This window comes from Otolemur garnettii, unplaced genomic scaffold (assembly GCF_000181295.1).
Source record: "Otolemur garnettii isolate 467f Iridium unplaced genomic scaffold, OtoGar3 scaffold00008, whole genome shotgun sequence".
NCBI classification, from domain to species: domain Eukaryota; kingdom Metazoa; phylum Chordata; class Mammalia; order Primates; family Galagidae; genus Otolemur; species Otolemur garnettii.
This window is the reverse complement of record NW_003852403.1, coordinates 3,369,043-3,391,108: the sequence shown is the minus strand read 5'-3', so window position 1 is coordinate 3,391,108 and position 22,066 is coordinate 3,369,043. Positions and strand designations below refer to the sequence as shown.

The following is a 22,066-nucleotide window of genomic DNA, read 5'->3' as shown; positions in this document are numbered from 1 at the left end:
AAACTGCAGATGCTGGAGTGGATGTGGAGAGAAGGGAACACTTCTACACTGAGGGTGGGATTGCAAACTAGTGCAACAGTTATGGAAAGACTCATGGAGAATTCTCAAAGAACTAAAAGTTGACCTTCCTTTTGATCCTATAATCCCATTACTAGGTATCTACCCAGAATAACCAAAATCATTTTCCCACAAAGACATTTGCACCAGAATATTAATTGCAGCTCAATTCATAATTACCAAGTCATGGAAGCAACCCAAATGCTCATCAACCCATGAATGGATTAACCAATTGTGGTATGTGTATATCATGGAATACTATTTAGCAATAAAAGTTGGAGACCTTAGGGCAGCACCTGTGGCTTAAAAGAGTTGGGTGCCAACCCCATAAGCCGGAGGTGGTGGGTTCAAACCCAGCCCCGGCCAAAAACTACAATAAATAAATAAATAAATAAATAAATAAATATGTTGGTGACTTTACATCTTTACTGTTTACCTATGGAGTTGAAACACACTCTTCTTAGTAAAGTATCTCAAGAATGGAAACACCAAATCAACAACAAAAGTCACAGAGTTACTGCATTCTCTCCCCTGTAGTTGATTTTATGTATAATTGTAAAAGTGTAGTACTGAATATTGGGGAGTAAAGATATGTGTCTTCTGACATATACATTGACGCTATGGGTGCCACGAGAGTTGCAGAGAGAAGCCTCCGCAGTGTCTCTTAACCACACATGCCCGCCTTGTTCTTCACTGCACTGCCCCGTTCCTACCTTGTCTCCATGCACAGACTGCCTCCTGAGTCCTATGCTAGGCAGTACTCAGTACAGGTACTGAGCTTCTACAAAGAGTGTTAGACTCCATGGAGTGATGAAAGAGTAAAGAAAACAAACAGCTGCCCTTTAGTTCTGGAAGTTATGATACTTTCCCCCCATCCTAAGAATTAGGAATCTACAAATATGAGCAGCTCTTTCTGGTCATAATCTCAGTTTGCCTTCCTAGAATGAACTCACTTCACTCGATTCTTGCCGTGAACATTTTCTTTTCTTAAGTCATCAGGAATGAGATTTTCTACTAGATCCACCCTATCACAGCTGCTCTGGATAAATATCTTGGGCAGTTGGTCCAGGACTAAGAATCCTGTAGTTGCCATAGACCCTCTGGGTCTCTTTTCTGGTTAGTCCCTCTGTGTCAGGTAGAGGGGAAACAGAGTCCCTTTTCTGGAATCTCTATAACAGAAGTTGTCATCTATGATGGGAGGTGGTAGAAAGCTGTCATCACTGCTTACTGGAGTAAGCTCAGAACAATGTTTCTTTTAATACATCCATCATCTCCTGAACTAATATTCCTTACAGAGATATCAAAACTTTGAATTTAAAAGTATGATTAGGCTCAGCGCCTGTGTCTCAAGTGGCTAAGGCACCAGCCACATACACCTAAGGTGGCGGGTTCGAATCCCCAGCCCAGACCCGCAAAAACAACAATGATGGCTGCAACCAAAAAATAGCTGGGTGTTGTGGCAGGTGCCTGTGGTCCCAGCTACTTGGGAGGCTGAGGCAGGAGACTCACTTGAGCCCAGGAGTTGAAGGTTGCTGTGAGCTGTGATGCTACAGCACTCTACCCAGGGGATAGCTTGAGGCTCTGTCTCTTAAAAAAAAAAAAAAAAAAAAAGTATGATTAAAAACATGGTATTACAATAATTTTTTATCAAAGGTTTTCATCAGTATAACTATAATCTCACATATAAATACATGGCTATTTACCATATAATACCTTCTTTTTTCCAAAAGGATTTCTTTCTCTTTTTGAGTAAATTTTTTCCCATTTCATTGTAATCCCTTTTATCTATTAGCCATAATCTCTATTGCATATTTTCAATATTAACCAGGATTGAAGTTGAAAAGTTAGACTGAAAAAAGGGCATGCAACTGTTGTTACGAAAATTGCTTGAATTGAAATTAAGGGGTAATTCTTTAAATTTCATATGTAATAGCATTTTAATTACCACAGAAATTTTAATATTTTTTTCTGATAATTGGCCACTCAAGTGAATTTCAAATTATATTTACAAAATCATGTAGCAAAGATCTATACATGAGTTGGACCTTCTCAGATAATGATCTGGTGCTTTTTAGACTTTAGAATTGCAGACTCAAGTAAATGGCAACTCAATGTACTTTGATTTGGGGGAGTTTTCTGGAAACACTCGTGGAAATTGGTTTTTAATATCTACTTTTCACCATAGGTGTCATGTTCCTTGGAGTCCTCAAAAACTTTGAGGTGGTAGAGAATGGGTTGGTTGTGCTTTGAGAGAGATGTGGGCAGGCATTGCACACAGTGGGCAACAGGGCTCAGCCAGATGGCATTTCATTCATTCATAATATGTACTGAGCTTCTAGAAAGAGTGCTAGACTCCATGGAGTGATGAAAGAGTGAATTAAACAAACAACTACCCTTTGGTTCTGGAATTTATGATACTTCACCCCCACCCTAAGAATTAGGAATCTACAAATATAACCTTTCTTTGTTTCCCAAAGCTTATTGTCCTTAGGTGTTGAATGAAATTCAGTTATACGATTTTATAGGCTAACAAAAAAAAATTAGATAAGATGATATGCCTAGAAGTGGCTGGTATGAAAATATAAGAATTTTAGGAAGTTGATAACATATGAAAAGATGTAGGGGGACATATTTTGAGTCTCAGGAGCAGGAACTGTGGCGCATTCACCCCAACAGTTACTTCCTTTAGTTACATAAACAAACAAAAAAAAGCAGTATTTAATTTTTGAATGAAGAATTCTTCTATCGAATGGTAATTCTTATTAATTTTTTAATCAATAATTGTGAATCATAGTTAAGTCCAGTATTCCAAGATGTTTGCAATGGAAGACTCTGTAAGCTATTTAGGCAAACGCATCTCTGAAGAGCAGTCTAAGCAGAGTGTCACTCCTAAACCTCGGCTGCAGCCTATGCTGATGTTTCATTTGGGGCAGCAGGATGCTGATCCTCAGTTTGCACTGCCTCAGCTTGGGGCAGTTTCTGTGACTGTCTGTTCCTTCTCCTTTGATACAAATAAGCATTCTTACTTAGAGAATAAGAGGAGATTAAGAAATTGAGGCATCCCTGTTCATCAGGGGTGAGCAGCAGAGCTCAGTGGGGGAAGGAGTTGATGCAGGGGAGGGGGGTTCTTTGGCAGATAGGGAGAGAGATGTCACATTTTGTAACACAGCCCTGGGAAGAAAGAAAGGGACTGTGTGCTTTCCTGGAAAAGTGGTTTTGCCTCTTCCCTGATTGATGGCCTGTCTGGTGTGAGGCTGGCCACAGTAATAATGTCATGACCTACTCTCCACAGTAGAAAAAGCTGTCAGTTCTGATGTGATAGAGGTGAGGGAAGATTGGGATTATAGAGCTGAGATGGCCACAGACAGTCCCCTAATTTGGGCTCATGTGGCAGGGTGATTTCATGTAAAATTGACTTTTAGTTTATTTTGCATGTCCTGAAAAGAAAGAAAACAAAAAAAAATTGGCGGGAGTTTTTGAGAAAGCTATCGATTTCTTTTTGTTAACATGATTTTTTACTTTCCACATTTTATTCATGAACACGTATAAATTCTAAAGTCGAATATATATGTAAAGTATATAAATTTTCAAATAAAATTGTATGTTTAACATGGCAGCATAATTTAGTAAAAGAAGTTGGGAGATGTACATTCATAGCCTAACACTTGCACTAAGTAGCTAGGAAAAGGATAAAATGATAATGCCCTTCTCCTTTTAGGACAGATGTTATAGGGTTGAGCACAGCAGTTGCAAAGGGCGTGTACTCACACACTTGTTACTTGTCCCCTATCCCCACTTGGAGATCTAAGGCCTACAGGATGTAGGTTTCGTAGTCTTAGTGACTACCAAGTGTCACTTTCCCCTGAAGACATAGCGATATGCTCTGGAAGCCTGTGGTGAACTCCATTCCCCTGCATTTTGTCCCTTTAACCTTTCTGAAATGTCTATTCTGAGGATTTCATATATTACTTTCTAAATTGAAGCTTCCCTCACATCTATACCCCAAGTCACCGATCCTCCTCTCTGTACTTCTCAGAAACTTTAAAGTCTACCCCAGCTCTTCCTAGTGTGCCTGCCTCTCTGTAATAAACAGACACCTGCATGACAATGTCTCAACATGTGACATCTCATCATCTTGTCATGATCTCATCTGGGAGCAAACAGAACACACAGACCCATTGTTGAGACATGAAGTGATGACATCTCTTTACAGTGATTCTGGTAGCTACTAGAGAATGATGAGCTAGGTGTTAAGGGTCAGCAAATATTCAATACCCAGCTTACCTCTTCATAAATACAGTTCAGTCTCCTCAGTAGAGATGGACTACCTCTTCCTAGAGTGTCACCAGTTTTTAAAAAAGCCATTTGACAGGGATATGGGGGTGGAATTTACAGAATGACAGATTTCAGCTCCGTTACTAACATAAACCATTTATAACTGACACATCTTATAACTGAGTGGGTGGTTTGCTCCACACTTACATGGCATGTAATACCCAGAGTGAGTACCGTGTATCACTAATTCCACTGGGTGCTCTGTGACAACGTGGCTATTTTCATTAAGTTGGGAAATGCTGCCTACTTAACTACCATCCAGAGAGTCTCCACACATATATGATCGGTTGGGGGATTCTTGCAATGGAGAGGCCCATTGAACTCTATGCCAGTAGCATCCTAAATTTGTAAAACACAGATCAGTATTTCCAGGTAACATACTTTTCCCCCAAGCTAATGGAAGAAGAGTTTTAAAACATCACATTTGGGAAAATTCTATGATAAAATCACTTAGCTCAGTTACTCTTAATAAAGGGCTGGTGGGCCAGGCATGGTAGCTCACTCTTGTAATCCTAGCGCTCTGGGAGGCCGTTGCCTGAGCTGACGTGTTCAAGACTAGCCTGAACAAGAGCAAGGCCCTGTCTCCAAAAGTAGCCAGGCATTGTTATGGGTTCCTGTATTTCCAGCTACTAGGGAGGCTGAGGCAAGAGAATCACTTGAGCCCAAGGGTTTGAGCTTGCTGTGAGCTATAATGTAATGGCACTGTACCAAGGCAAAAAAGTGAGACTCTGTCTCAAAAAAGAAAAATAAATAAAGAAGTAAAGGGCTGGAGCTTAAAACCAACATTAATATTGCTTTGCCTCAGGGCTGCATTGTGGTGAGTTTCTGATTGTACCTTGGATGCCAACTTGGTCCATCATACCAAGGTTGTAATCAAACCAAGGACTGCTTTCACTTGCTCTTTCTCAGCCTACCCACCAGGGGGAGCAGTTGGGAGCCCCTCTTTGTCACCATGTGAAGAGGAGGTACATGGAAACTTGGACACTTTAGAATTGTGGGCCTTAAATTTCAGCGAGAATTAGATGAGAGGAATCATTTCAAGACATCTGTTGTACAACATGACAACTATAGTTAATAGCAATATATTGTGCACCTGAAAATTGCTAATGGAGTACATTCTAGATGTTATCTCCATGAAAAGTAATGTATATATGTATATATTTTTTAAATTAAATCATAGCTGTGTACATTAATGCAATCATGGGATACAATGTGCTGGTTTTACACACAATCTGAAATGCTTTCATCAAACTGGTTAACACAGCCTTCACAGCATTTTCTTGGTCATTGTGTTAAGTCATTTATAGTCTACACCTAGTAAATTTCACATGTACCCCTGTAAGATGCACCGTAGGTGTGGTCCCAACAATTACCTCTCTTCACCCATCCTTTCCCATGCTCCCCTTTCCCCTTCTTCTTGGGCTATAATTAGGTTATAGCTTTCATAAGAAAGCTATAAATTGGTTTCGTAGAAAAAATGGAGTACATTGGTTACTTTTTCTTCCATTCTTGAGATACTTTGCTAAGAAGAATATGTTCTAGCTCCATCCATGTAAACATGTAAGAGGTAAAGTCTCCATCTTTCTTTAAGGCTGCATAATATTCCATGGTGTACATATACCACAATTTGTTGATCCATTCATGGGTCGATGGGCATTGCTGGTGGGAATGCAAACTAATATGTTCTTTTTGGAAAGATGTTTGGAAAACACTTAGAGATCTAAAATTAGACCTTCCTTTCAATCCTACAATTCCTCTACTAGGTATATATCCAGAAGACCAAAAATCATATTATAACAAAGATACATATACCAGAATGTTTATTACAGCCCAATTCATAATTCCTAAGTCATAGAAGAGGTAATATATATGTTAATTAGTTTTATTTAGCCATTTCACAGCAAATTCCCATTTTAAAACATCATATTGTACACCATAAATATGTACAATTAACAATTTTTGTCAATTAAAAATAAAAATTAAAAAAAAGTGTGAGCCTTGAATTTCTGGGAACTTTTCAGTATTTTTGGACATTGTAGAATATTCACTTTGTTTCCCAGGTCACCTAGTCTTAAAATCTTACGAACATTTCAGCTCAACAGCAGAACTGCTGGCATGTTTAAACATACTGCCAATCCATGAGAGGATCATTTGATTCAATGTTTGGCATATTTTTCAGACAAAATTTTATTTTTTAATCTCACTTGCCATATGTACAAGCAAACTAGGCCAACCTCACTGTGAAGAAATTTCCTAGTAACCAATGAAGAAATATTAATGATTTGTTCCTTTTTCTCCTAGGAGACAGGGAACAGTTCTCTCCCTGGCCCCTCCCCCACACCACCACCGCCCAGCTTATATCTGGAACTTCATCAATAGACTAGGGGTGAACGAGTAAACAGGTGGTGCTTCTACAGTGCCTGAGGATACTTGAAAACAATGTGTTCTCTTAAGTGGATTAAATAATTCCTCCTTGATGATTTTATAAAAATTAGCTTTTTCTTTTTAGGGAGGATATAAACTTTTGAGTGCAACTGGTGGCTGAGAGCCCAGGTGGCCTCAGCTCAGTCAGGTTCCCGCCATTCACAGATTGTGTGGTTTGGGGAAAGTCGCTTCACCTCTCTGTGCGTCTCCTCTGCTGCTATAAAATGAGCACAACCACGACCTTATAAGTAGCTGTGAGAAAACACTCCAAGCAGTTCCCGACACAGAGTAAGCGCTGATTAATGTTAGCCACTACTGTCTAATCCAAAGGTGGGAGTATTTTAAAACGAATGCAATTTTCATATATAAAGGTTAATTGACCTGTTGAAAAGAAGGGAATTATATATTCCACTACATGCCATAGGGAAAACCAAACTGCTTTTCTTAAATATATGCCTCCTCTCACCCCAGGATCTGTGTAACTCTTGGCACACAGTTTGTTGAGTGAATAAATGAATAAACCATTCATGAATGAATCCTCACCTCACCCCTCTTGAGATTTCCCTGCAGGCCTGAATATCCTCAAGCAGGCTGTTTGCGTTGAGAAATAGCCAGTCATGTTATGTGAAACATTGTGGTTTAGGGTCCATGCACGACTCAAAGAACAAATATAATTGCTTTTCTATCATTTATTCTTCATCGTTTTTCATCGATTCTTCTGTATGAACCAAAGCCTGGAAATGTCTTTAAACCTGTAAGAGTGATTCTGGTGTCAGATTTTTAACAGTGGAAATGTGTGCGTATGTGTGTGCATGAGAAAGAGTGAAACGTAAAGAAGATCTAACTTTTTATTGATATGATCAGTGGTATCAGTTTCCAGCAATAGGTTATTATAAAAATTAATAAATACTTTCCCTTTAAAATCCAAGAAGATAAACACCATCTAGATTGAGAGTATTTCTGAAAATTACAACGGTAATAATCACATGTAACTTTTCTGTTATGTTAAAGGGAAGACGTGTTTCCTTATATACACCTTTAGGGGTGTGAATAATCGATTTTTAAACTCTAGTTTCTGTCTCTGCTACTGGTTATGAATTTACTGTGGTTGGAATATGTTCATATCAGCCGCCTATTTGCCAAACATGTCACTCACTTCTCAGCATGATCTACAGACTCCCAAATCCTGATTTTCCATATTTCCTGTCACATATACAGATGAATCAGCTAAAGTCACGGAAGAATAAAAAAGGCCCATTGTTTATCCCTACCAGCAAAACAGAGAGCAGGCAGCCAGTTCCGAGCCATCTTTGCTCCACCAGAAAGTTCTTATTCAAATAGGCTGAAGCTACTGGAATTCCACCTGCCCAGCCATGTCACTGAACATCTGTGGTCCACTATTTGGGGTGCTCTGCTCCCTGATTTCTATACACTCCCCTCTTCTGACTTCCTCCAGGCACCTTCTCTTATGCAAAAGTTTAGCTTTTTATTCCCTGACTTTTTTCCTCTTACCTTTAGGTCCTGATAGATAATCTCTCTAGAATCCTAAGTGCACACAGTTGTGAAGGTTCCGATTTGCACGAGAACACAAACATGGCCTTGCCAGCTTCTCTGCAAATGTGACTATGTGTATCACACATTCTCTCCCTCCCAGGAGCAAGTCTGTGGGTCATCCGTGGCACTTTTTCTGCCTTTTCCATTATAACACTTAGTAAATAGAACGACCAGAGCTTTTTCTCCGTGGTCTGCCATTGATTTCTGACCTTGAGAACAAGAATCCTGCCTTCACACGCAAGTGTGCTTGGTTCTACCACAGTGCACATCAGCACAGGGCAAGCATCCCAGGTCATGTGAAGGAAAGAATGCTTCTGCTCTTTGGAAACGGCACCACTATCTTTCTCTACATAAGTAGATGTTTCTCCATCAAAATATGCTTTTATCACTGAAAGAAACAGACTATTCACAGGCAAATGGACAGAGGCAGAAACTAGAGTTGAGGTCACCAGGGGTTGGGATGAAGAGCAGAAGGAGAATTGTGACTTAGGGGGACAGAGTTTCTGACTGGGATGATGAAAAATGTTTAGCAATAAAGTGGTAGTGACTGCACGACAACGTGAATATGCTTATACTGGATAAAATGACAAATTTTATGTTTTATATATATTTTTCCACAGTGAAATTTTTCCTCAATGAACAATTTACAAACAGGAAATGCATTGAAATTCTCTCAGGATAACTAAGTGCATATCTTCTAAAAGGAAAACGCTTATTTGTTAAATAGAGAACTCCTCAGAAGGAAGCTCAGCTATTAGTCTTGGAAAAAACACAACTGCAGCAGTGATTTTTTTTTCACTTATTCTCATTTCAGATGAATATGACTGTAATAGAAAATATCATTAAGGAATGCAGTGAATTTAAAACTTGAGTGAGCGAAAAATTGATCAAAAGAAAGCACAATTTAAATAAAGGAGCCTTGAGATTGAATCTTGGGCCCAGCCTGGCACAGTTTATCACTCTGCTGGTCAGGGGACATCATTAGCTGGGGAGACCAGCTGCCGTCCCTGTGCATACGCAGCCGTCCTGGACACATGTGCCATTCTGTGTTTAGAGGATGGTGTACCCAGTTGAATGGTCATGGGAGTTACGGTTCAGGTAGACAGATTTTTTTTTGCCCTGGATCTGCCTCAAATCTTGGGACCTGTGGAAGATTTTTCATATCACTGATGCATGTTTTTTTTCATCCAACAAAAGAAAGACAGAAAGAAAAAGGCCTGCCATCATAGTTTTTTTGTGAAGGTGAAAAGTACCTGGTTCGGGGCTTTCATGCAGGAGTTCTTTGTTTACCCATTCTTAACATGGAAGTTCAAATACGTTTATGTTGAACAAATGGTTATTGTACATAAAATAGCATGGTTCTGAAAATAACATTAGTACCAGATGTTCTCTGGGTAAACAGTTTTCTTTCTCTCCCCCCCCCTTTTTTTTGCTACATTGATACTTTGCTTACTTTGTAATTTTTTGCACTATTAGTCCATCTGAAGTTCCAAACTATAGTTCAGAGATAAAAGGAAATACTGATCTGTGTTCAGAGCACCCGTGTTCCTGGTCATCTGTGAGTTATCTTTCTCAGGCAAACCTAGAGGTTGCAACTGAGACAGGTCCCTTGCCTTGAAGGCCAGTCTTATAAACACTGATTGCTGTGTGTGGAATTTGTTCTAATCTTTTCCTCTTTTTCTATTTCCCTTCCTTCCATGCTGACTTCGGTGTAGCAGACCACTTGGGGATTGAATTCATGGGTAAGACTGAGTCATTTGCTTATTTAATATCCTAGAAAAGCTAAGTTTTATAATGTACAGACTGTTCTCCTTCCCCGTCTGATTGTAATTGAAACGTCTCATTATCAGATGCTATTAGTAGTAAAAAAATGCTTTTGTTGATTTTTCACTAAGTAATGGCTCAAAATGAAAGACTTAACTACCTATTGAGAAGGTAATTTAATGTTAAGTGCGGCTTCTGGAATCATACAGAAGCTGAATTTGGCTCCTAGCTTTGTTTCCTCTAATTCTCCATCTTCTTATCTGTAAAATAAGGATAATAATGGTTTCTGTTTTACTGCACATAGAAATTTGCCTCGCGGGATGTCTGCAACATGCAAAACCTCAATAAATGATAGAAAACAAGGATTTTTAATGTTAGTTTTTGTAATTTTCTTCTCTAGTTGTTTTTCCTTTCCCATGATGACTACTTTGGATATATTTTGGTATCAATCTTAATTTGGAGTGTGGGCCATTAAACACTTCCATTTACAACATTAATGTATTTCTTTCAAAGTACTTGCTGTGAATGGCATGTTTTTTTAAAGCATTACGATGCCTTCCATGGACATTATTTTGCATACTTACCGATAATTGCATTGAAACTGAGACATAATTGTCTGAGCATATAAAATAAAGGAAAACAAGAGCATTCCATAAGGTTCAAAATGCGTCATCGTACAGGACCAGAAAGATATTTAGGAGTTGGTGAGGGAAAGGGAGAATACCTAATTTGGAATCCATCATGCTCTGCTTGTTTGGCTTTTGTTAAACCTCATATTTTCTTTTTTTCTCTTAGACGATGTGGCTATGAATACCTGCTTCATACATGAATATGTTTATTCTGATAAAACTTATACTTGCACCTATATTAATGGATCCTTTTACCCAAACTTATTCAGTAAATGTTTATGAAATTATTATAAGCATAAGTAAAGAAAATGCTAGAGGTAAAATAAGAAGTAGAAATGGACAAAAACCCAGTCCAAACGAGATTACAGCTTAGTGATCTTACAGAGGATGATCAGGTAATTAAACTTAAATTGCAATTTTCTTAAGACGTACTGCAGGCAAGATGCGATTGGCGTGGCAGAAAATATGGGGAAATGTTGATAAGTATTTGGGAAGTAACATTCACAATTACTTGAGAAAGACTGATACTGGAGGTTGAAGAAGGGACATTATCAAGGCTCACTGCAAGGGTTATGATGTGCATAGGTAGGTCCAAGGTGGGTCACTAAAAGAATACTGACAGAGAAAAGAAGTTGGTAGTTGTTGTTTCTGAAAGTGTTGACGGTGAGTTAGAGATAGTGATTACATCTTTATGCTGGAATTGATCTTCCATGTTATTTTATTCATTAGTTCTTATTATCTGGATATTACATCATAGAAAAGGCGGACAGATCAATTCCTAGAAGTTTGGGGTTTTGCTAGATATATGTGAAAAAAAAAAAGTCAGAAAAGCAATGAAACTCAGGCCATTATTCAAATAAAGCACCACCTGAATGTAAGGTGGATGTGAAGAGCGACTGCCTCAATGAAATCAATTCTAGTCACCAGGAGAGGGTTTGGACAAGTTGAGGAAATGGAGAGGAAATTAAAGTCACATGGCAGATGGGTTGATAATGATTTTGAAGATGGAGGAGCTCCCTATAGGAGGTGACAGTTTTCAATGTATTCCTGCAAGAGTGAGTAACCAAATGGAAGTAGAGGAGGAAATAATTTGAGAGGATTGAATTTGGATAGGTTGCCTAAGTGGATATTATAATTAATTCATGAAGATGCTGGGGTCGGGAGAGAGGGAAACATGATTGTTTCGTGCCAAAGTCTCCAATGAATGAGATGGATTATAATTTAAGCCTAGTAGATGACAATGAAGAACATTTATTAGTATAGGTAATGCTAATGCCAACTGCAACAAAAAATGGAGCCCACAGTATTATTATGGTTCAAACACAGTAGCAATTGTTTTCCTGTCACTGTTTTTTTTTTTTTCCTAAGGCAAATACTGTTATTCTGCCCATGGTAAAAATGACAAGCTTTTATTCAAATAGTGAGCCAGGGATCCAGGCTTCTTCCATCTCATGATTTCAATATTCACCAAGGTGTCTCTGTCATCTGCATCCCGCAAGCAAATGCAGAGAGAGAACATAGCAGATGCATCTCCACTTAAGACTTAAGTCCAAAAGGGCTCATGTCACTTTCTGATTGACATTCTATTAGCTAGAGCTAAATTATGTGGTCACATTTTCCTCCAAGACAGGCTGGGATGGGAAAGTTTGCTGAAAGAAAGGAGGAAATGGATTTTTAGTAATATCCACAACAGCATGGGTGGCACAAACTTTACTGAAACAGAATTTTTCATAGGAAACAAGAGAAAGAGTACTTTACAAGCCAGCAGGACATAGCTTGATAAAGGTAGAGGAGAAGTGGGCTTTTCAGGCTAGATCCAGTTTTTGGTTAAAATAGGAGGAAAAAAGAGTCAAAGCAAAGGTTGAGACTGCAGAGGTGGGGTGGCTAGATGTGAATGAGCAATTTCAGCAGGGCGAGTGGGAAGTTTAGTGTGTGGAAGAAGAGTAGAAAGCTGAGTCATGGGCCACAAATTACAGAAAATCATGGGCGGTAGAGTGTGCATTACTCAGAAGGGCATCAAATGTGTACTGTCCTCCTTCACTGAAGTTGGCATGGAGGTATGAGCATCTATAGTCATTTGGAGAAAAATAGGCAGTAGGCTTTGCATCCAGAGAAATTACCTCCACGGGGCTCAGAGAATAGAGGCTCCCTAAGTTATTTAGCACAATGCCCACAGACACAGGAAACGCTGCGTGGTTGATGGTGGGGCTTGGGTAGCTTCAGATCCCACGAGCGATGGGACCATGGTTACAGCGAACTAAAATTGCTACACAAATGTTAATTATCACCATCAAAAGAAATGGACCAATTTCCATCCCATTGTGCTTTGCCTGAGGACCTCCAGTGGTACTGGCGCCTTACAGGGTAGCAATTTGCTATAGAATCAAAATATGTATCAAGAGGTCTGTGTTAGAACTCATTTAAAGGAATGTAGTTACTGAGACGGAAAGAAATTATAGGTTATCATGTAGTTCATCTGTATGAATCTCAAGCCTAAAGTTAGAGTGAGTCTTGCAAAAGTTAGAGTCAAATCATAGCTCTAAAGTCTCTTGGGGAATGAGTTTTCAGTGTGTGACTATTTGACTCCGGCAATAGTGATTGTCTTGGGGGGACGGGCTGGGCAACAACTCAGAGTTAAAGGGGTAGTGGGTAGTGTGCATATAGATAATGACAACGAATAAAGGGTTATTGGAAATGGTGAATAGGTTTATAGATTTATGTGGTGCGTATCGTCTTTTCACTAATTCACCCACATAGGTTGCTCTAACTAAATTTGTAACCTTCTGTTGCTTTGGAAACAAACCATTTCAGATTTAACTGGTGATTGAAAAATCCGTATGTCTAATATTTTCTCAAATTAATTAAATTAATTTAACTTAACTTTTTCCTTAAATCAAGTTAAATTATTTTAACTTCAGATAAAGGCCACCCACCTCAGCCTTTATCTGAAGTTAAAATAATTTCAGATTTAACTGGTGATTGAACAATGCATATGTGTAAATTTTCCTCCATTGAAGGTACTATCATCCCAAGCCATGTGCATCTCTAGGTATAAATGTAGTTGGCAAGCAGAAATGTCGGTGTAGTCTATGTAAATTTAATCATTTTAGTTTATTGGTATGCCTACAGTTGATCAATGCTACTAGTTCTGTTGGTGTATATTTGTCATTTTAATAGAATGTAATGAATTTCTTTAATTATTTAATAGACTTCATTTTTAGAGTAGTTCGCAGCAAAATTACAGAAATTTCTCATATACCCTCTGCCCCAATCATGAACAGCTGCCCCCATCATCAACATCTATAAGAAGGGAACATTTTTCACAATTGGCAAACCTACATTGACACATTATTATTTTCTAACTCCCATAGTTTACCTGATAGTTATACTCTGGCGTTAAATATCCTATAGTCTTGGGAAAATGTATAAGAACATGTATCCACAATTATATTATCATGCAAAGTAGCTTCACTGCCCTAAAAATCCTCTGTGCTCGGCCTGTGCATCCTTTCCTTCTCCAAGGCCTTGCATTGATCATTTTACTGTAGCCATAGTTTTGCCTCTAGACTGTCATGTAGCTGGATTCAAACCATTTCACACTGGCTTCCTTCACATAGTGATTTTTCCATATCTTTTTATGATTTAATAGCCCATTTCTTTTTAGTGCTGAAAAATATCCCATCGTCCAGTTGTTCTACAGCTACAGTTATTTATCTATATGTCTTTTGAATAACATCTTGGTTGTGTCCAATTTCAGTAATTATGATTGTAATTGCATGAACTTACTAAGCTTCAATGTGCAGGATTTTGTGTGGACATTAGTTTTCAACTTTGGAGTAAATACCATAGAGTGTGATTACTGTATTGTATTATAAGAATATGTTAATATTGTAAGAAAGTGGCAAACTGTCTTCTAAGGTGGCTGTGCCATTTTGCATTCCCACCAGCAAGGAATGAAAGTCCTTGTTGCGCCACATGGTCGCCAGCATTTGGCACTGTGAGTGTTCTGGATTTTGACCATTCTAATAGATGTGTACCGGTATCTCATTGTTTCAATTTGCATTTAACATATGACAAATGATATGGAGAATCTTTTCATATGGTTATTTACCATCTGTATATCTTTCTTGGAGAGGTCTCTGTCAAGGTCTTTGACCACTATTAATCAATTTTCTTATTTTCTTTTTGTTGAGGTTATTTTTTTTTTTAATGAGAGCTAACATTCATTTTTTATGTGTACACATATCCAAACACTTATGTAGAATCATCTATATAATCAGGTAATGAATATTTCCATCACCCCCCAAACTCTTCATGGTCAAGGCTAATTTTATAATCCTGCCTTCCTACTCCCTGTGTCTAAGCCTGAGGCAATCACTGATCTGTTCTCAGTCACTGTAGATGAGCTTGCATTTTTCTAGGGTTTAATACAAGTGAAAAATAACAAACTATGTTATTTTATTTCCTGTGACTTTTATTATTATTATTTCAAAATATTGCAGGGATACAAATGCTTTTGGTTACATGGATTGTTTTTGTTATTCTTCAGTCAGGCTTACAAATGCCTGGATTGATTAGATAGTGTTTATAATACCCATTAGGAAGGCATTTGCCACTGCCTGCTTCCTCCCTTCCCCGTGCTGCATTTCCACTGAGTTTTACTTCCCTCTATGCACATGTGTGCTCATCAGTTAGTTTGAATTTAATAGCAAGCACACATGGGGCTTGTTTTTCATTTCTTTAGATACTATACTTATGATAATAATCTCCAACTCCATCCATATGGTTGCAAAAGGGCTTAATCATTCTTCTTCATGGCTGAGTAGTATTCCACAGTATACATATACCATCTTTTCTTAGTCCACTCATGAATTCATGGCTGCTTTGGTTGATTCTGTATCTTTACAAATGTAAATTGTGCTGCAGTAAACATTCAAGTGTAGGTGTCTTTTTTTTTTTTTTTTTTTAGACAGAGTCTTGCTTTAAGCCCTTAGTAGAGTGCTATGGCATCACAGCTCACAGCAACCTCAAACTCTTGGGCTTAAGTGATTCTGTTGGCTCAGCCTCCCAGGTAGCTGGGATGACAGGCCCCTGCCACAACACCCAGCTATTTTTATAGATGAGGTCTCACTCTGGCTGAGGCTGGTCTTCAACCTGTGAGCTCAGGCAATCCACCCACCTCGGCCTCTCAAGTGCTGAGGCATGAGCCACTGTGCCCAGATCAAGTGTAGGTGTCTTTTAGACAAAATCAACTTTGTTCCTTTAGGGTAAATACCAAGTAGCGGGATTTCAGGATCAAATGATAGGTCTACTTTTAGTTCTTTGAGGAATCTTCATACTGTTTTCCATAGAGATTATACCAATTTGCAGTCCCATCAACAGGGTACTAGTGTTCCTTTCCCTCTGTATCCACAGCAGCATCTACTATTTTTGGACTTCTTAATAAAAGCCATTCTAACTGGAGTAAGGTGCTGTGTTATTGTGGTTTTAATTTGCATTTCCCTGATGATTAGTGGTATTGAACATCTTTTCATGTGTGTATTTTTTTTCTATATTACTTTGGGTAGCTTTTATTCATGTCCTTTGCCACTTTTGAGTGGGGCGTCTAATATTTTACTTGCAGATTTGCTCAAGTTCTTTATGGATCTGGTTATTAACCCTGTATTGTATGTGTAGCTTGTGAATGTTTTCTCTCATTCTGTAGGTTGTCTATTTGTTCTGTTGACTATTTCTTTAGCTGTGCAGAAGTTTTTTAATTTAACCAAGTTGCATTTGTTTATTTTTGTTGAGGCTGTGATTGCCATTGGGACTTTAGTAATAAATTCCTTGCCTAGGTGATATCTATATAATATTTTACAATATTTTCTTCTAGAATTCTTATGATTTCGTGCCTTATATTTAAGTCTTATATCCATCTTAAATTAATTTGGGGGAGTGGGAATTCTTCTGCATGTGGCTGTCCCCTTCTCCCAGCACCAGGTATTGAATAGGGCTTCTTTTCCCTGGTGTTAATTGTTATCTGCTTTGTGAAACATCAGTTGGCTGAATGTGGATGGTTTTATATCTGTGTTCTCTGTTCTGTTCCATTGATCCATGTCTCTATGTTTGTACCAATCCATAGCCTTGTAGTATCATTTGAAATCTGGTAATGTGATGCCACCAGATTTATCTTTTTACTTAAGATCGTTTTGGCTATTTGGGCTCTCTTCTGATACCAAGCAAAGCATAGAATTATTTTTTCTAGATCTGTAAAACACAACAGTGCTGTTTTTTTTTTTTATTATTATATCATAGCTGTGTATATTAATGCAATGAGGGGATACAATGTGCTGGTTTTATATACAATTTGAAATGTTTTCATCAAACTAGTTAACATAGCCTTCATGGCATTTTCTTAGTTATTGTGTTAAGACATTTATATTCTACACCTAGTAAATTTCACATGCACCCTTGTAAGATGCACCACAGGTCCCACCAATCACTCTTCCTCCACCCATCCTCCCTCTTCCCCTCCCCTCCCTCTCACCTTTCCCCTTCTTCTTGGGCTTTAATTTAATTTCTTATGAAAACTATAAATTGGTTTCATAGTAAGACTTAGTACATTAGATACTTTTTATTCCACTCTTGAGATACTTTGCTGAGAAGAATATGTTCTAGCTCCATCCATGTAAACATGAAAGAGGTAAAGTCTCCATCTTTCTTTAAGGCTGCCTAATATTCCAAGGTGTACATATACCACAATTTATTGATCCATTCATGGGTCGATGGGCACTTGGGCTTCTTCCATGACTTAGAAATTATGGATTGGGCTATAATAAACATTCTGGTACAAATATATTAGTTTTAATGTGATTTTTGGTCTTCTGGATATATACCTAGTAAAAGAATTGTATGATCAAGTGGCAGGTCTATTCTTAGATCTCTAAGTGCTATTTTGAGGGGGATTGCACTGAATTTGTAAATCATTTTGTGTATTATGGACATTTTAACAATGTTGTTTTGACCAATCAGTGGGCACTAAATGTTTCTCCGTTAGTTTGTATCACCTTCATTATCTTTCCTCAGCATTTTGTGGTTCTCCTTGTACAAATCTTTCACCTTGTTAGTTAAGTCTATACCTAGATATTTTATTTACTTTGTCTATTGTGAATGGTGTGGAGTCTTTGTTTTGACTCTCATCTTGACTGTTGTTGGTAGTCATGCTATTGATTTGTGTACATTGATTTTGTAAACTTAGCCTTTGCTGAATTTATTTATCAAATCCAGGTGTCTATTCCTGGAGTCTTTGGAATTTTGTAGATATACGAACCCATTGTCAGAAAAAGACAGATAGTTTGACCTCCTATTTCCCAATTTCTTTCTTTACATTGCCTGATTGACCTAGCTAGGATTTCAAGGGTTCTGTTGAATAGAAGTGGTGACATTGGGCGCCCTTGTCTTGTTCTAGTTCTTAGTGTGAATGCTTTCAACATTTCCTCATTCAGTGTGAGTTTGGCTGTCATATATGATTTGTCATGTATGACTTTCATAATTTTGAGACGTTGAGGATTTTTATCATGAAAGGGTGCTGGATTTTGTCAAATGCTTTTCCTGCTTCTGTTGAGATGACCATATGGTCTTTGTTTTTGTTTCTGTTTAGCTGGTAAATCAAATGTATTGATTTCTGCATGTTGAAACATCCATGCATCCTTGGAATGAAGCCCCCCTTTGTCATGGTGGATTATTTTTTTGATATGCTATTGAATTTGGTTTGCAAGTATTTTATTGACGAGTTTGGCATCTATGTTCATAAAGGATATTTGTTGTTTTCTATTTTTGTTGTGTCCTCTTCTGGCTTTGTTATCAAGGTGATACTGGCTTCATAGAATGAGTTGGAGAGGATTCCCTCCTTTTCAATGCTATGGAATAATATCTGCAAGAATGGGTTCCAGCTCTTGTTTGTAAGTGTCATAAAATATGGCTGTGTATCCATCTGGTCTGGGGCTTTTATTTCTCAGAAGCTTTTTTATTACTGCCTCAATCTTATTACTCATTATTGGTCTATTCAGCAGTTTTATTTCTTTCTAATTAAATCTTAGGAGGTTGTGTGTTTCCAGGAATTTATCCAATTCCTACACATTTTTGAATTTATGTGCTTAAAGATTTTCATAATATTCATAGATTATATTTTCTATTTCTGTGATAGAAATATATTCTAATATATATATTATATATAATATAACATTATATATATAATGTAAATATATATTATAATATATTTTCTATATCTGTGATAGAATATATTATAATATATTCATAGATTATATTTTCTATTTCTGTGTTGCAATATATTCTTTTTCATTTCTGACTGAGCTTATTTGGGTCCTTTCTCTTCTAATCTTCTAGAAGAATCTTCTCTTCTAGAGATCTACCAAGAGGTCTGTCAATATTTTTTATCTTTTCAAAGAACCACCTTTTTGTTTCATAGATCTTTTCTATTGTTTTTTGTTTTCTATTTTGTTTATTTCTGCTCTGATGTTATTTATTTTGTTCTGATGGCTTTGGGTTTGGTTTGTCCTTCCTTTTCTAGTTCTTTGAGAAGTGTCCTTGGATTGCTGATGGGGGATCATCTTTATGTCTTTTCAATGTAAGAATTTTCGATGTAAGTCTATGAATTTTCTCCTTAGGACTTCTTTTGATGAATCCCATAGATTTTGATTGCTTATGTCCTCTTTATTATTCAGTTTGAGGAGTCTCTTGCTTTCCATCTTAATTTCATTATTGACCCAATTATTGTTCAGCAGTAAGTTAATCTCCCTGACTTTGTTTAGAATTGAGGTTTTTTCTTGGAGCGGATTTCTAGTTTTATTCCACTCTGGTTAGACAAGATACATGGGATGATTTCTATTTCTCTGAATTTGTTGAGACATGTTTTGTGGCCTAGATATAATCAATCTTGGAGAATGTACCATGTGCTGATTTAAAAAAATATATACTCAGTAATCTTGGGATAAAATGTTCTGTAAATGTCTGTTAGGCTCATTTGTTTCAGAATCCCATCTAAGTCCAGGGCTTCTTTATTTTCTGCTTTGATGATTTGTCCAGTTCTGTCAGTGGGTTGTTAAAATTCCCAGCAATTTTGAATCTGCTATTTATATCTTTCCTTAGAATTTGGTTTATTAACATGGGCACTCCTGTGTTGGGTGCATACATATTTAGGATTGCTATGTCTTCTTGTTGGAGTGCTTCCTTTATCATCATATAATGACCATCCTTATGTTTCTTTACTATTCAGTTGACTTAAAGTCAGTTTTATCTGCTATGAGATTGGCCACTCCAGCTTTCTTTTGGTTACCTTTATCACAGAATATGTTTTTCCATCCCTTCACCTGGAATCTATGTCAGTCACTGTGGGTTAGATGTGTTTCCTAGCAATAGAAGATACTTGGGTTGTATATTTTAGCCATTCAGCTAGCCTATATTTGCTTTGTGGGGCATTCAAATCATTCATGTGAATAGATAAAACTGGTAGAATTGATATGTAGGATGCTGCTCTGTTCATCTTGTTGGGTAATACCTTATTGCTTTGTTTTATTTCTTATGTTATTGTTTTATATGAGGTCTTAGCTTTAGGTTATGGTTGGTTTTATTTTCATTTATTTATTTATTTATTTTTTAATTTAATTTAATTTTATTTTTTTGAGACAGAGTCTCACTTTGTCACCTTTGGTAGAGTGCTGTGGCACCATAGCTCACAGCAACCTCAGACTCTTGGGCTCTAGTGATTCTATTACCTCAGGCTCCCAAGAAGCTGCCACAATGCCTGGCTATTTTTAGAGATGAGGTATCACTCTGGCCCAGCCTGGTCTCAAACCTGTGAGCTCAAGCAATACACTTGCCTTGGCCTCCCAGAGTGCTTGGATTACAGGCATGAGCCACCATGCCTGGCCTATGGTTGGTTTTAAAATGGTGGATGTCTATTGTGCTGAACCATGTATAACATGGATCTTAGCATTTTCTACAGAGGAGGTCTGGTCTAGACAATTTCCCTCAGTGTTTCCTTGTCTGGAAAAGTCTTTATTTCTCCATCATATATGAAACTAGTTTTAGAGGATACAAAATTCTAAACTGGCTATTTTTCTGTTTAAAAAGATGAAGATGGAACCCATCTAATCCTTTCTCATAAGGTCTCCATTGAGAAGTCTGTAGTTAGCCTGATGGGTTTTCCTTTGTAAGTTACTTGATGGATTTTGCCTTAAAGTTCATAGGAGTTTTTCTTTTGTGTTGACTTTGGCCAATCTGATGACTATGTATCTTGGTGATTGCCTCTTGATGACTTTCCCAAGTGTTCATTAGGCTTCTCATATCTATATGTCTAAATCTCCAGCAAGACCATGGAAAATTTCCTCAATTATTCCTTCAAATAGGTTTTATAATCCTTGTGTGTGCTTTCCTCTTCACTCCCAGAGATGTCTATGATTTTTGTGTTTGGCTACTTTACATAATCCTATATTTCTTGTAGGCTTTATTCATTCCTCTTAATTTTCTTCTGTTCTTTATTTTTGATAGACTGATTTAATTTGAAAGAGTTTTCTTCCACCTCTAAGATTCTTTCTCATGCCTTGGCTAGTCTATTCTTAAACCTTTCCACTGTGCTTTGTATTTCCTTAAATGACTTTTTTTTTATTTCTAGGAGTTTCATGTATTTCTAATATGTCAGTCTCTTTAGTGAATTTTTCATTCATTTTCTGAATTGTTTTTCTGGTTTCTTTGAGTTGATTTTTCCTTTTCTCTTGAATTTCACTGAGCTTCCTTACAATCTATATTCAGAATATTTTCTCTGTCATTTAAATATTTTCATTTTGGTTTTCATTGCTGGAGAGCTGGTGTGGGGGTGTCTTTTCACTTGGATTTTTTTATACTTCTAGAGTTCTTTTGCTGATTCCTTCTTGTCTAGGGCAGCTGTGATTTCTTATCTTCAGATTTTCTTTTGCTTAGATAGGTCTATTGGGTTTTTATTCACTAAATTTACTTGTTCATTGCTGATATTTAGAAATATTAACCTTGTATACTGCTATACTGTTTTAATTGTTTATTATATAAGTATTTTTATCATTTTCTTCAAATTTGAATTTACTTCTTCAAAATCTGAATACCTTTTATTTCTTTTCCTTGTCTTTTTAAAGTATGATATTAAGTATTATATCACTGAGAAATACAGGATAATAGAAGCAAGTTTTTGTACATATTCTTTATCAAGTTGAGGAAGTTCTCCTCTATTCTTACTTTACTGAAAGTTTTTATCATAATGGGTTTTGGATTTT

At 37.3% G+C, this 22,066-nt stretch overlaps 1 protein-coding gene across 1 annotated transcript in view; it reads left to right on the top strand.

Moving 5' to 3' along the window:
- The window catches only part of NRG3 (neuregulin 3), a 1,070,511-nt gene that overhangs the window by 929,340 nt on the left and 119,105 nt on the right, over window positions 1-22,066 (top strand). Inside the window, exon 4 of the mRNA XM_012801454.2 lies at window positions 10,086-10,112. Within this exon, the coding sequence (XP_012656908.1) occupies window positions 10,086-10,112 (27 nt within the window). The remainder of the gene's footprint in view (window positions 1-10,085; window positions 10,113-22,066) is intronic.